Source organism: Sinohyriopsis cumingii, unplaced genomic scaffold, assembly GCF_028554795.1.
Source record: "Sinohyriopsis cumingii isolate HCF-2022 unplaced genomic scaffold, ASM2855479v2 utg002809l, whole genome shotgun sequence".
NCBI classification, from domain to species: Eukaryota; Metazoa; Mollusca; class Bivalvia; order Unionida; family Unionidae; genus Sinohyriopsis; species Sinohyriopsis cumingii.
Genome location: NW_028316307.1, coordinates 286,094 through 301,557, shown reverse-complemented (window position 1 = coordinate 301,557; position 15,464 = coordinate 286,094). Strand labels below are relative to the sequence as shown.

The 15,464-nt window shown below is 34.1% G+C and overlaps 1 protein-coding gene across 5 annotated transcripts; it reads left to right on the top strand.

The window, feature by feature from the left end:
* The first annotated feature begins 1,012 nt into the window (after nucleotides 1-1,012).
* Nucleotides 1,013-14,850, top strand: LOC149770051 (divergent protein kinase domain 1C-like). Of its 5 annotated transcripts, none has more exons than XM_089949474.1 (5): nucleotides 1,013-1,105; nucleotides 3,279-3,372; nucleotides 6,716-6,910; nucleotides 9,942-10,814; nucleotides 11,513-14,850. In XM_089949474.1, exons 3-5 carry the CDS (start codon nucleotides 6,764-6,766, stop codon nucleotides 11,720-11,722), a joined length of 1,230 nt encoding a protein of 409 aa, XP_089805600.1. In that variant the 5' UTR covers nucleotides 1,013-1,105; nucleotides 3,279-3,372; nucleotides 6,716-6,763; the 3' UTR covers nucleotides 11,723-14,850. The 5 variants fall into 5 exon arrangements, with proteins under 5 accessions (XP_089805600.1, XP_089805601.1, XP_089805598.1 ...); XM_089949475.1 differs by having other exon boundaries at nucleotides 3,279-3,409; XM_089949472.1 differs by having other exon boundaries at nucleotides 3,279-3,451.
* The last annotated feature ends 614 nt before the right edge of the window (nucleotides 14,851-15,464 follow it).

Below are 15,464 nucleotides of genomic sequence, written 5' to 3'. Positions count from 1 at the left end.
TTTAAGAATCAGACTTATGATACGGCGGACAAAAAAAGAACAAATGTTGAATGTACAAATTGTACCTCAGAACAAAACCTATAAATATTTTATATTGAGCTGACATGGATACCATAATTGAAGGTATGTTTGTTATTGTACATACCAAATATGGACAGGAAATACGTGACTGTACAGTGTGAATGTTTGATAGGCTTAAATATTTAGTATTGACCAAAGGTAAGTATAAACACTTAAAGGAAGTTCATACATGGATTTGCCTGAATAGATTAAAACACGAAGGCTTGACTAGGTTTGTACTAATTGAAATTAATTAAAACTTATATATCATTAATACTAATTAAGACACACAGCAAAACAGAAACTGATATAACTGCATAAAACCTGCGCGAAATATCTTACGTGTTATGACATGTATATGGTTCTTGTGAAATAATTATTCATGATGATGTATATTTAAGGAAAGTATAATTGGCATCTAATTTTGAGCAAAACAACGTTTCAGATTCGAATTTTTTATTTTTTATAAATTGATTTTCCACCATATAATTATATTCCAACCTAAGCAACACACAATTTATTGTCTTTTATCTTTTTGTCCACTGCACAAGAGATAGTTCTACAAACAAATAAAATGACCATTCCAGACTGCCTAAAGAAAGAGTAAAAACTTCCTTTTATCATTTCATACAAAAATTCAGTTTATTATTATTTTCAAGAAAAGCAAAAAGCCCCAAATCGTATAAATGTTTTTTGTTTTTTTAAACATACATTATATAATCTTTTGTCGTAATAATATATAATAATAATAATAATAATAATAATAAAATAATAACAACCGATTTTTACCAATTAATTCACATAAATTTGAAACGTCCAATAAAAGTAAAAGTAAAATGCACCATCATCACCATCAACACTACTACTACCACCACCACCACCAACGACAACAACAACAACATCCGCTAGTCAATAGCTGTTGCGGGTTTCATTGAAGACCAACATTTCTTCTCGGGATTGTTGTTTTACTTAAGCATTATATCTTCCCTGAAAATTTGCAGGGTCAATAACTCCAAATGACGCATGCACTGTTTTACTTGTTACGGTAATGAAATGTATTCACTAAGTAACATAGACTATAGTCTGCAGGCTACAGCTTTCTGGTCATAAAAAATTTCACAAACTAATTATATTTTTGGGATAGTAGTGAAATCGTTGACAGCAATTATAATTAAAACGCCATAGAGCACATTGTTTTTAGTAATGAAGTTCTGTAGTATCGCAGTCTTGAAAGCTAGCGATCGGCGAATAAATAAAGATAACCGACCTTCAAGATATTGTATATGTATTTTTGGTGTACTTTGCTATATCTTAACATACATTTAATTCATATTTTAAATCAGATGATTGTGGGAAACAATAAACAGATGCTATATAAATTTCAGGTCTTGCAAGGGGCGTAGTCTTATTTTTTTTTTTTTAGGTCGCTGATGTTAACTAACATCATAACAAGCATGCCAATTTTTGAAGAATATCTCAGACAGCCTTTACTGTGATATATTTTTTCTAATACATTCAAATTCTCACACAATCAAATGGATATGTTTTTAAGTTTTTTTTTTTACCTTTATTTAAGTTGGTTGGAATGCAGTGGAAGCCAGGAATGCCAAAATTGGTTGAAAGAATTATAAATATCTTGAACAAAACAAAGCTATTTAAACACTTTCTTCAATATTGGTATAATTTTTATTCATTAAAGAAACAATTTTCAACCTAATCTGATTTTGGTATTCCCAGCTTGCATTGCATTCCAACCAGCTGAATGAAACTTTACCAATTTGCCATGTCAGATTTTGATTACATCAAGATAAATACAACAAAGAAAGTATAATCAATTGGATTTAAGTTTTTGGAATAGTGTCAAAATGGGCTGCCAAGTGTGTGAGATATTCATGAATATGTTACCTCATTCTCCTGTCGGTCATCTTGCAGACACGCTACATGACCGTTATATAGGCAATAAGAGAGGGCACCAAATCAAAATACGCGATATGTCTTACGCTGTAGAACTAAAGGATTGTGGTGAGAATGGGCACGATAACATGAGCATGAAAGTACACGTCAGCACCTGTCAATTGTGAAAGCCACCAGAAAACAGCATCAACATCCTTCATATTTCTTTTTTGCTACCACAGTTTTAATCTCTTGCTTCTTGACAAACATGGAATCATATGATCTGACTCCTTGTACGTCCCCCTCCACCAATTTTAAAGAACAAAAAGCATAAGGATATTAAAAAAAATGTACCAAACTGAGTTGTTTCATTCATCACCTTGCAGTTTATAACCTGTTTGTCACCAGATTGCCCCAAACATTGTCATCTTGTTCAGGTTTCAAACCAAATGGATGCTGTCATTGTAAATAAGAGACAGACTGCTTATTGTCTTTTTTCAGGGCCTTGGTTGGCCCAGTGATCTAATGTGCTCTCCTTTACAGACCATTGATATTTCACCACTGTGTGAGTATCGAGTATGTGAGAAAGGTTGTCAGTGGGTTGTTGGTTCTTTCTGGGTTTTTTTAAGGTTCTACCTCTACTAGATATACTGAAGGTCATGTATAGCCTATCATGTGCTGAAAATTGGCATTAAGAGCAAAACAACAACAACATTCTCCTTTTTTGGTTTATAGAACATTCCATTTTCAGGAAGAATTGTTGTGTGCATCCAATATCAGCAGTGTTTAGTTTTAATCTTTCTTAAAAGAATTAAATAGAATAAAAAAATGTATGACTCTTACATATGTGTTGTATGGGATCTAACTCCCTAAGTTACATAAATTTAAGAAATTATTTAGAGCTTAATGGATATAATTAATATGTGCTGGTATTTTAGTAAAGAAACTTCAGTTTGGTTTGAAACATGCAGAAGATGACAATATTTAGGGACCCCACTTGTGAAAATTATATAGAATAGTAAATTGATGAGTGTAAAAACATTTATTGTATCCTTGTTCATGCTTCTTTTTTTTTAAAATCAGTACTTTAGTGGGTAAAAACATATGGGTGTGTATACAAATACTATAGACCAGCAAGTTGTTCTCCACCTTTTTTTCTTTCTTTTTTTTGATGCCAACCATGTCATGAAAAAAGTGGTAGAAACATTGACCAAATTATCATCATTGTCATCATCATCTTCCATAATTGCATCCATTAGAACTGAGTATTGTCCGAGTTGAGTAAAGGCCTGTGAGATTAAAGTCCTGTTTTGTTTTGTTTACAGGACAACAGTAACAGTAAAAACTGGATTTATGATGTTAAAAGACTGAAGGTGGCCAGGACCAGGTGGAAAATTCCATTATCGGATGGATGATCAGGTTCTAGAGCTATTAGTGATACCAGCAGGCTTCATTGGTGGGTGGGTGTGGTATTGCAGAATATAATGTAAAGAACCCAGTAAGTGGAAATGGAATCTGCATGAACCATCTGATTTGTAGAAATATTTATCATAAGAGCTGAAGTCAGCAGTTTGATATTTCATTTACGTGCCATAGATAGCACAGAGAATTCAGAGATTGCATTGTAATTGTGGTGTTGCATAAATAGTAAACAAGGTTCATTAAGCATTACAGTTTATGTATATCTGCATGTGGCAAATATCCCGATGGGATGTAATTGAGGCTGCCATATGGTCTTCTTCATTATCAACACAGTCCTATGAATAGAAGTCATAATTAACTGAGTTATTCATTTATGTAGATTTTACTTTCTTGTCCTGTTTTTTTCACTGCATGTAGTTCTGTAAATATTAATCCACCAAACTTGATATCTTTTAGTATTATCAGTCATTCCTTCTTAATACCCATATAAAACTAATAAAAATATGATAAATTTACTGTATATTGTTTCACCTCGTGTGTTCTGTATCGAAAAGACCAGGGTTCAAGAATGCTTTATATAAATATTAAAAGTAAGATAGAATGTGCCTTTCAGTATTGCATAGTGACTCTACATCAACAGTGTTTGTCGCAACAATATCAACTTCTGATAATACAGACCAGAATTGTTTGTCTAAATGCCAAAAGACAACATTATAATACACCATATTATGGTGAAATTAATTATATTATTTAAATTCATGTGTATATTAACAGCTAAATTTATTAGATTGACTGTAACACATTCTGACATAGCATGATCTCAATGATTTTTTTTTTTAAGTACTAGTGTACTTGAGCAGTGTAGTGGGAGATAGCAGCGGCTTTATAAAGAATTATATAATAATTATAAAGCATTTAAATTCAATACCAATCATGTAATAAATCTATTTAAAATTTCTCATAACAATTTGCTTCAGTTTTGGGATTTTAAAGTGCCAAAGTTAGTATTGGTTATGTAAAATATATAATTGATGGTTTTAGAATACATGGCCAAAGTTCTTTTCTACTTAGATCTTCATACTTTGCCGCTCTGACACCTATCTGTCAGTGCACTGTCTGCACTCATACTTATAGACTCCTATTCACATCACATGACCTTAGTTAGCCAATCAATGTTTGTCTTTCTCAGGGTTAGCCATGGTGGTAACCAAGTCAACTTTTTAAACAGCATGTAAAAATCCCTCTGAACACAAAATGTAGACAAAATTAAGTTGTCCTCTCAATGTCCGTGGGGTGCATTTTTACTTTTAATCTTATTTATATATTCATATGTATGATCAAGTAGAACTGAACAAAACATACAAGTGAATTTCAATGCGAATTGAGCAAGAGTACAACATACTAATGATGCATTGAGTCATAATACAATTAGAAATAGTCCCTATCAAATGCATACTATTTTGCACATTAAGGTAAAATAACAAGTTCTACATAACCAAGAACTTACAATAATGAACAGTAACATTAGTTCTAATTTACTGAATTTTTTTTAAAGCTACGTTAAAAATTCCTTATAACACAACACAGTTCTAACTTGTTGTTCAACAAAAGTCTGACAAGAGAAATGTGATTCTTTGGCTGGGCACATTGATTTCATCACTATCCTGCCTCTCCGCTGTTTTGGTAACAAAACTCCACCGGATGTTTGAAGTCACTAATTTATGGACTAATATAAAAATTAATGCCTTGATATTCCAAAATAATGGAAGGTAAGATGATTCATTTCCTAAACTATTCATTGAAATTCCAGTACGACACATGCATGGACCGTCATGAAAATGAATATGGCATAATAACTGATAACATGCGAACTTCTTTCCACGTAATGTTGATGTCCCAGGGCTTGTAGAATTGTTGATGTCTTTAGATGAATTCCTTGATGAATTCATTAATACTCGTGACAACAGCGTGATATTACCAGAGCAAGGTTTTATACTCACATTTAGTATAAAACACAGAGTACACATGTATAAGAGATGTAGATGGCAGTCTAAACAATGGTGGGTGGGTGGCACATGTTCAGGAATGGAAGAAGTAATTCACACATGGTAGATGTTTTCAGTGACAGATAAAAATGACATGGTCAAATATACCAAAGTCTTGTAGGTCAAACATCATCTCAAATCTCAATGTTTAACATCAAATAATTGTCACACATTAATTGGACAATGTTTGTGCATGCAAAACTCCATTCACAATACCATTAAGGTATTACAACATAGTGAACTGCCTCGTGTTTTTCTGACTTGGTTTCATGTGTTTACATTATCGTTATTAGTAGTACTATTGGAAAAGTAATGTAGTTCTTAATAGTGCCAAGTATTTTGGTTTGTTGAGTTAGGTATTACAATATCATAAATAATCATTAGTTTACTCACTCAAAAAGGAAATTAACACAGGACAAAACTACTGTTATGACTGGAATGAATGCCTTCATTACTATACCCTAATGATAATGTGGACCTTGCTAGCTGGGCCTAATGCATTTATACAGGGTCTTTGATTGGTCAAATTTGCTAGGTGTGAGAGTTCAAAGTTGTCTTAAAATATCAAATTGTGATAAAAGCTTTGGTAGAATTGAAAATAATCCTTCAGTTGGTTATCTTTTGTGATACAATGGTTTGAAAATATATTTATATGGTGACTTAATTGACCAACATTTCATTTATTTAAACAGTGATTGAACTTGGAGGTACTCAAGTATTTGAAATGCTTTAGCTTATGTGTACAATGAGTTATTGTTGCATTCACTATGTGTGCATAATGTTATTGTTGCAGTCACTATGTGTACATTGTGTTATTTTTGCATTCATTATGTGTGGATAGTGTTATTTTTGCAGTCACTATGTGTGCATAGTTATTGTTGCAGTCACTATGTGTGCATGGTGTTATTGTCACAGTCAATATGTTTGTTATAGTGTTATTGTCGCATTCACTATGTGTGCATAATGTTATTGTCGCAGTCACTATGGGTGGATAGTGTTATTGTTGCATTCATTATGTGTGGATACTGTTATTGTTGCAGTCACTGTGTGCATAGTTATTGTTGCAGTCACTGTGTGCATAGTGTTATTGTTGCAGTCACTGTGTGCATAGTGTTATTGTTGCAGTCACTGTGTGCATAGTGTTATTGTTGCAGTCATTATGTGTGCATTCAGTATCAGATACAACTTGTACAAAACAATTTATGGTTCTTTAATATCCTTGACAATATTTAACTTAATATCAATGTTCTGTATTTTATACTGAATAATTTCATACATAACTTCTTATGTTTCAGTCAGTCATAAAGTGACAGGCATTCAAAGTCAAAAGTTGCATCCCAAGAATGGTGATCATAAGATGGATACGACGGCATCGTATCTGGAAAATATTTCTACTGCTTCTTTTTGTGATTATGGCAGCCAATATGTACTATTTTATCCACCATAGCATGTGCAGTGTTGAGAGTTCTAAGAAATTGCTAGAAGATCTGGTAAGATGCTGTTTAATACCAAATTATATGATCTTCATTGGATGCGTGGACAGTCATGGATGTTGTATCTGTTTACTTACGAAGAGTATCTTTATTAATTTACTTGCTACTGTGTGTTTAAAGTCATTACAAATTATTGATAATTTATGAGTATCTAAGAAGTTCATCATTGTTTTTGCTGTCCATCTTATTTTTCTGCATTTTATATTCAGTCAATAATTAGAGCTACACATAGAGATGCAGCTCTTTAGCAGTCACTTTTTCTGTCTGTCCATCTCTTTATGCTTCTTGTAACACCAAAGCTCTTCAACCCTTACATATAACTGGATGTCGTTTGGGAAGAGATAGGTGTGCTATTTTAAGGTTTTATCTTTATGAGAGATCGCTCCAGTGGCCTAGTGGTTAGATCGCCTGCCTCATGGTAAGAGTGTCTGCCTCGGATGCAGGAGGTTGTGGATTAGATCCCTGGCTGAGTCATATCAAATACTTATAAAAATGGTACTAACAGCAGCCTCACTAAGCGCTCAGCATTAAGAGGTTAGTGTTAAGACTGGTCGGCCTGGTGTCAGGATAATGTGACAGGATGGGACATCATGCTAAATGTCTGCAGCATGATGCCCCAGTACTAGACATCACTATAAACTGTTACACTGCAGATATCGCAGCAATATGACTGAAAAATTGCTAAAGCTACGTTAAAGACCCAAATCACACACACACACACACACACACACACATTTTTATGAGTGCAGTTTTGATGGAGTTGTTGCCCTTTTCCATTTATTTTAAATTTCTACTACTGTGACAGCAGATCCTTGTAACAAGCATAGCTTTGTAACCATTCTACATATTTCATTGCAATTTAATGTATGCAGATCGAGATGTACCTTTTATGGATTTTGTCTCGTCAATTCCATTTTAGATAGTCATGAAGCCTTTAACAATTAACTTCATTTCTTTATATGGGTTTTGTAATGGTTTTGTGTGGTTTAACACCATTTGTCACCACATATTAATAATCTATGTATGTCACCAGGTCAGTAAAGAACATGGGGGAAACCCCTGAGAAGAACCAATGACCCAAATAAAAGCAAGCTTTCTTACATACTCAATTGAAAGGAAAGTGACTTAGACCATTCAGTCATCCAGGGCTCCATCTTTATATGGATGTTGCTTTTAACTAGGAAAGCTCAAGAACCATTAAAATTATTTTGATATAATCTGGTATGAACATCAGCTTATAGACCTAAGAGAGATGTGCCTAAGAGATGTGCCATTTTATAGGTTTGGTTTTTGTCACCTCCATTTTTTATTGAGTTATGACCTTTAACATCTACATGTGACTTTAATATCTTCACATGGGATGTTATTTACTCATAACTAGCAAAGCACAAGAACCATTGAACATATTCTGATGCGATTTGGTATGAACTTTTTTAACAGACCCAGATATGCCTTTGATTAGTTTTGTCTCATCAGCTCTATTTTGGATAGAGTTATAGTCCTCGACAATTAGCTAATATCTTCACTTTGGATGTTTCTTGTAGCTGACGTAGCTCAAGAACCATTAAAAATATTCTGATGCTGTTTAGAATAATCATTGTCTTTTAAACTTATATGTACCTTTAATGAGTTTTGTTTGATTTACATGATTGTGGATAGAATTACGGTAATTGACAATAACTTCCTGTCTTTATATGAGATGCTGCTTGTAATCAGGATAACTTGAGAACCATTCAACATATTCTGACATGATTCAATGTGAATATTGTTATTGTTTTGCAGACCTTATGGGTTTTGTCTTGTGTGCTCCAGTTTGAGCATGTGTGCTCCAGTTTGAGCAGAGTTATGGCTCATGTTGATTAGCATCTTGTCTTTACATTGGTGGTTTCTTGTATTCATGAGTCCTTCATCAGTTAGGGGCCCCGAGTGGCCAAGTGGTCTAAAGTGCTCTCTGTTATGGATCACTGCCATCTCACCTCTGTCTGCATGGGTTCGAGTCTAGGATTCGGTCAATGTGGGTATGTGAGAAAGTATGCCAGTAGTGCTTCTCGTGGGTTGGTGGTTCTTCCCGGGTTCTTCCTCCACCATTAATACTGGCTGCCATGCATAGCCTACCGTGTGCTGAAAAATGGCGTTAAACCATACAACAACAAAATCCTTGATCAGTTATAGAGGAGTTATGCCTCTGAATGCCCATCTCCTGTTTTTGGTTTCCCAGCTCAAGTTCCTCTATTTAAGCCTGTTTGGATCAAACTGTACTGAACAATCTTTTATGATGCACCCATCACTAATAGCTCTGGTCTAAACAGTATTAAATGATATAAATGAAAAAAGTTGATGTGCAGGACATTCACATGTAGAACATAGATGAAAACAGTTGATATGTGGGACATTGACATGTAGAACATAAATGAAAACAGTTGATATGTGGGACATTCACATGTAGAACATAAATGAAAAGAGTTGACATGCAGGACGTTGACATGTAGAACATAAATGAAAACATGTAGTACTTATAATAATGAACAAGATTTAATACAGTTAAACCTGTCTTCAGAGACCAGCCGTTCTTTGAACCCAAAATAATTATACGTTGAAAAAAGTGTTTTCTCAAAAGAACTCATAGCATTATTTGACAAAACTGATTTGTGCATTAGTGATCTGGTTTTAATGACAAGTGGTCTCCCAAAACAGTAGTCTTTCAAGTCAGGTGTAACACAGTTACTGTACCAAAATGTTTTGGTAAAATGTGTACATAAACATATGTACATAATTTTGCAATCGCTTTTATGTGTGAATGCAATTAAATTTTGTATTGAATCAATTTAAAACAATCCTGAAGAATATTCTATAAGTAAAGGCATTTGAAAGAGACTGTTGTCTGCATAACATCAGAGTTTTGTATTTTGAGTAAAAAGTGAAAAATACAATTCTAATATTCATCTTCTTGAGATGATTTTTTTTACATCTTAATTGAACTTGGACCTTAGTATCTCTTTCACTCACAATGGACATATCTGTTTTTCAGTGCAACCTGTATCGCAAAAGAGAAGTAGTGGGGAACTTGTGCCAAGCTATTTGTGAAGATAATCTAATTCGTTTTGGCTCCTGTACAAATTATAAACATGGAAAAAAGGTTCTGTTTGTAGAGTGTGATGTATGTGAACCTCCTGCATCAGTTAAAGCCGTGTTAAAGACAAAATCAGACTTGCTGAACAGGGAGAAATTGGATATACCTAAGCCAAATGACATCTTATCCTCTCAAACATTTTTAAATCTTTCCAATAAGATATTGAGAGATTCAGTTCTATCAGACTTTGGAATTGATATAAGTTTCATTGAGGATGTTTTGTCAGAAATATGGTTTGGTAGAATTGAAGACTATATTAAAATATCAGGTCTTCCATATCCAGATGCATCATGGGTTGCTGTGCAGAGTATCTGGTCCCTGTTTAAGCAAGATGAATATGCATTTATGAAGCTTCATCAGGCATATACATTTGTTCCAAAAATATATGGAACTTGTGGACCTATCTACATTACGGAATATACACCATCGGGTAGTGAACTAGAAACATCTTTTTTACATCGGCCAGGATCATCATGGAATCAAAGGGCAAACATTGCTATTAGTATCTTGAATCTTGTAGAAACTTTTAATACAGGGCTTCATCAGCCACTTGAGATATGTGATGTAAAGGGAGATAATTTTGGTATTGGTGAAAATGGTAGAGTTGTTTTACTTGATGCAGACACTGTCTTCTTTAGGGACAAATTTGAGAAAGACATCTCAAATGGCCAATGTAAAAACCATGCAGAGTGTGACTTTTTTGACTGTCGAGGTCTCTGTGACACCACAACAGGAAAGTGCTTGCAGAGGAGAGCCAATAACAATCTCCAGGTAATGTATGTGTTCCACTTTAGAATAATGATGATGAGGATGATGACAGTGATGAACTAGTCCTTACTATTACTACAGTTAACTATCATCATCTCTACTATCATCTTGTAAAGCTATTGTATACCCAAAGAACAAAAATAGCAAAACCTTAAATCTTGAACATAGTGTGTCAATAACCACTGTAGTTTTTATAAAAGCATTTGTTTAAAGGTTACATTTCCCCTTTGGCATCAATACAGTGTACATATATATATATATATATATATATATATATATATATATATATATATATATATATATATAAAATTACAGTAATATTAATAATGATAAGAAGAAGAAGAAGAATAGAGTTATGGTCCTTTCTTTTGTTCATAATGTACATGTTTATTGAATAGAATTCACCCATCTGTGATTAGATCAGTGAATATCTGAGTCATATTTATTGCTTTTGTTTATTGATAGCTTGAATAAAGACTTCATATCATGTTTAGGTTTAGTTGGTCCTAAACAAAATGATGCTGATCATAGCAGCCATCTTGAAAATCTTGGTATCACTCAAGAACATCAGAGATTGTTTTAACAGTCAACAGTTAAAAAGAAGAAATGGTCATGGATTTCTGAGTAGAACACTAAACCTTTAGAGGGACTAATGTTTATAAGTTTTGTTTTATTGTTATTCTTTTTTTTTGTAATTTCAGAGTGTATGTCAGGATGTTTTCTATGGGATACTGCCACAATTCTATGCAGGACTTCTGCATTCACCCCCACATGATTTCAAACTTGAGTTAATAGACATACTTGAGAAATGTGCATATCCAAGCAACAACAAGGGGGACATTGTTAGAGTGCCAGCGACAGATGACACATTCAGAAAACTTCGTACATTATTATCCAATAGCATCAGATGATTTAAGAAAGCATCTACAACTGACTCTATAAATAATGTCTGTCAGTCATTTCACTCTTTTTGTCACAGATCATGGGATGGTGTTTTGTCTGTTTTCTGTCATTGGTACATTCATTAGCAAATGATTGTTATTGCTATTCCTCCTAAACTGAATTGTGGTGTAACTTGACATACACATTCATCTTGTGGTCAAGCTGGTCAGACAATGGAGTTACTCAGACATTTAATATGGTGAACAAAATGGCCATCTTGAAAATCTTGTTACCTCTTCTTCTAAATGGATGGTCATTTCAACATGGAGTTTTCTCTGAAAGACTTCTTATGACGTCTGGTTGGTCCTCAATGTAAATAGTAACAATCTGATATTCACTATGGTCAGTATGGCAGCTATCATTGAAAATCTTGTTAGCACTTCTCCTAAATGGATGGTCTTATCAACATGGGGTTTCACTGAAAGACTTTTTATGATGTCGTGTTTGTCCTAAGTGTACATGGTACCAATCTGACATCCAATATGGCCACCACATCAGCCATCTTTAAAGTGTTATTATTGCAATGCTTCCTGACTGGATGTTCAGAGATCATCATATCAACACATAGTTTTCATAGAAAGATATAGTATGTTTACTTGGTCCAAAATAAAAATCATGCCCATCTGATATCCAGTGTTGCCATCTTGAAAATCATTTTATCACTACTATTCCTATATGGATGGTAATTTTAACACAGGGTTTTCACTAAAAGATTCTTACGATGTCTAGTTGGTCCTAAATGAAAATGTTGTCAATCTTAAGCATAGCTGCCAACCCTCACGATTTTGGTGTGAATTTCACAACTTTTGCAGCAATTCACGGATTCACGCTGCATGCCAAAAAAATCATGAATTCCCCAATTCTCAATTATTTTAAATCTTTAATAAAATAACCATTTCCTGTTAAGCGCTATTTGTGATATCAGCAGTTGCTGAAACGGTCTGGTACTGCTAGTTGCGATATTAGTGGAACTATAGCTGATTGGTACAGTTGGCCCGGTAGCAGGCATTTTAGAGTATATTAATCTATATGTAAAAGAGTAGTTTTACAAATGTTTTTGAGAGAAACTGGGGTCTAACCGGAGTTTTGTTCTGCACATGTTCTGCGCATGCGCCGCAAACACTGATTTGAATTACCATTCGGCACCTCATCTTGAAAATGTCTTCACCAAGAAGGAAAAAGAAATGTATTGCACAAAAAGTGAAGTTTAGTTTGGAATATACCAAACATTGTCCATGCATTCTGCCATCAAACACCTATATACATCATTCTTTTTGCACGCATTATGCCACAAATTTTAGCATTGGGCATGGTGGAAGAGACGATGTGAGGAAGCACATTGGTAGTAAAAAGCACATATAGGTTGGGAAAATTAAGAACTCGCAGCAGATTTCAGCTCTTGACTGAAGACCTGCAAGCTACCAATGCTGAAGCATTGTTTGTGAGTTTTCTTGTTGAACACAATCTACCTTTACCAGCTGGAGACCATACTAAACATTTGTTCCAACAAATATTCCTGGACTCGAAGATCGCTTCATGAATTCATGTCAAAATTCACTAATTTTTATCCCTATTTTCACTAACTGCGAGCCTGGAGGGTTGGCAGCTATGCTCAAGTCCAATAAGGCCACTGTGGTAGCACTTTTGAAAATCATATTGTTACTCCTCCTAAATGGATGATCGTATCAGCATGTTTTTTTAAAAACCAGACTTTTGATGTCAAATTGGTCATAAATGAAAATGGTGCTGATCTGACATTGACAGCTTGAAAATCTGTTATTACTAGTCTCTTGAATGGAGAGTCATATGGAAATGAGGATTTCACCAAAAGTCATATGGAAATGAGGATTTCACCAAAAGTCATAAGGAAATGACCAAAAGACATTATATGGTATTAACTTGGTCTTAAATGAAAATGTGCATGGTCCAATGTATATGTCGCAGGAGCCATCTTGAAAACCTTGTAATCACTACTCCTTCATAATGAAAAGTCATATTGACATGGTGCTTTTACCAGAAGATGTCATATCATGACTCATTAGTCCTAAATAAAATTGGTGCCAATTTCATGTTTAATATATCTACCACAGTGGCCATCTTGAAAATATATCCTCAGTAAATGAATGCTAATATGGTCATGGGTTTTCAAATATAAACACTTCTCAGAGTGATTTTTGATTCTACATTAAAATTGTGCTGATCTGACCTGCAATACAAGACCATCTTGAAAATTTTGTTTTCACTACTCATAATTGCAAAGTCATCTTGACATAGTGTTTTCATCAAAGAGTTCTTGTGGTGTCAAGCATGTCCTTGATGAAAATGGTCAAACCTTAATATGGTCACTATGGTGGCTATAAATGCCAACATGGAGTTTTCATCAATAGACTTTTTATGATACCTAGCTGGCCCAAGATGAAAATGATGCCAGGTGCACAGCAACTAATTTGAAAATCCTGTTATCACTGAAGAATATCAGAGGAGGTTTCAGCTGTTAAAAAGAAGAAATGGTCTTATCTTGAATTCCAGTAGAGTGTCAGTCCCTTTGAGTGACTCGTTATTTCATGTGTTACTTACACACATTGTCCAAGAGATGACTCTCTGATTTTATATTAATTATTTTATATTAATTATTTGTTGAATGTATCTTATGAGTGCTTATATTTTTACATTAAATTATGATGCAATTTATTCTATTGGCTTGTAGGAATTTTCAAAGCAGCAGTTAATTTTGACTTGCAGCTAATAATGCATTTAGCCATGGCATGTGAAATTGCCCACTATAAATTTCACTTCCAATTGTAGATGAAAATCCTTAAAAGTCATAGAGATAAGGAGATGATATACTTACTCTATATATAAAAAAATTGGCAGGCATAAACTGTTGTGATGTTAGTGAGACATCTATGTAGGTAAAATATAAATGGTCAGTTTGTATATTATACCATGTGGTAAATCGCAAGCAGATATGCTGAATTTGAAGAATCGTCAAAATTGATTGATGTACGCTGAGTATATATTAAGTTTTATTAACCAATAAACCTCATACCAGCCTGAATGATTTTTTAAAAAAAAGAAATAAATTTTTTTTTACATGCATTCTCTTTGTGTTTATTAGTGTCTAACTTTCAGGAGCCACAAGCAATTGCCAAGCAATCTACAAGTAGGTTGTAAGTTTATGTGTATTATAGAAGCCATGAACCACAACCTGTGTTAAGTTGTTAGATTGTGTGGACAGTCACAGATCTGAACTCCAGTCAAGTCATACCAAGGACTTATAACAACTGTGCTAGCAGTTAGTGTTAGGACTAGTCAGCCTGGTGTCAGGATAATGTGACCGGGTTGGACTTGATGCTACACTGGTGTCTGTGCTCAAATTCCAATACTTTTTCAATCACTGCAACCAAACTTGAGTGCATTTGAAAGCTTTTTTATAACATCAAAACTAAGTTGGAATGACCTTTATTCTAGGAGTAAAAATATTACTTAAAGAAGGTGTCTGTGCTTTACTTCTGATGCCTAGTAACCTGCAGCCAACAAATGTTCATTCTGTGTGTATCTGTATTCAGTTATGTGAAGCATAACAACTGAGTTGGAGTTTGCAAGATATACCCCCGTTTCTGTTGACAAGTAATCAGTAGTTTCAACAGCACAGTCAGTCAGTTGTGAAGCCACATCATTAATACACAGGAATTTACATACTTCAATGCC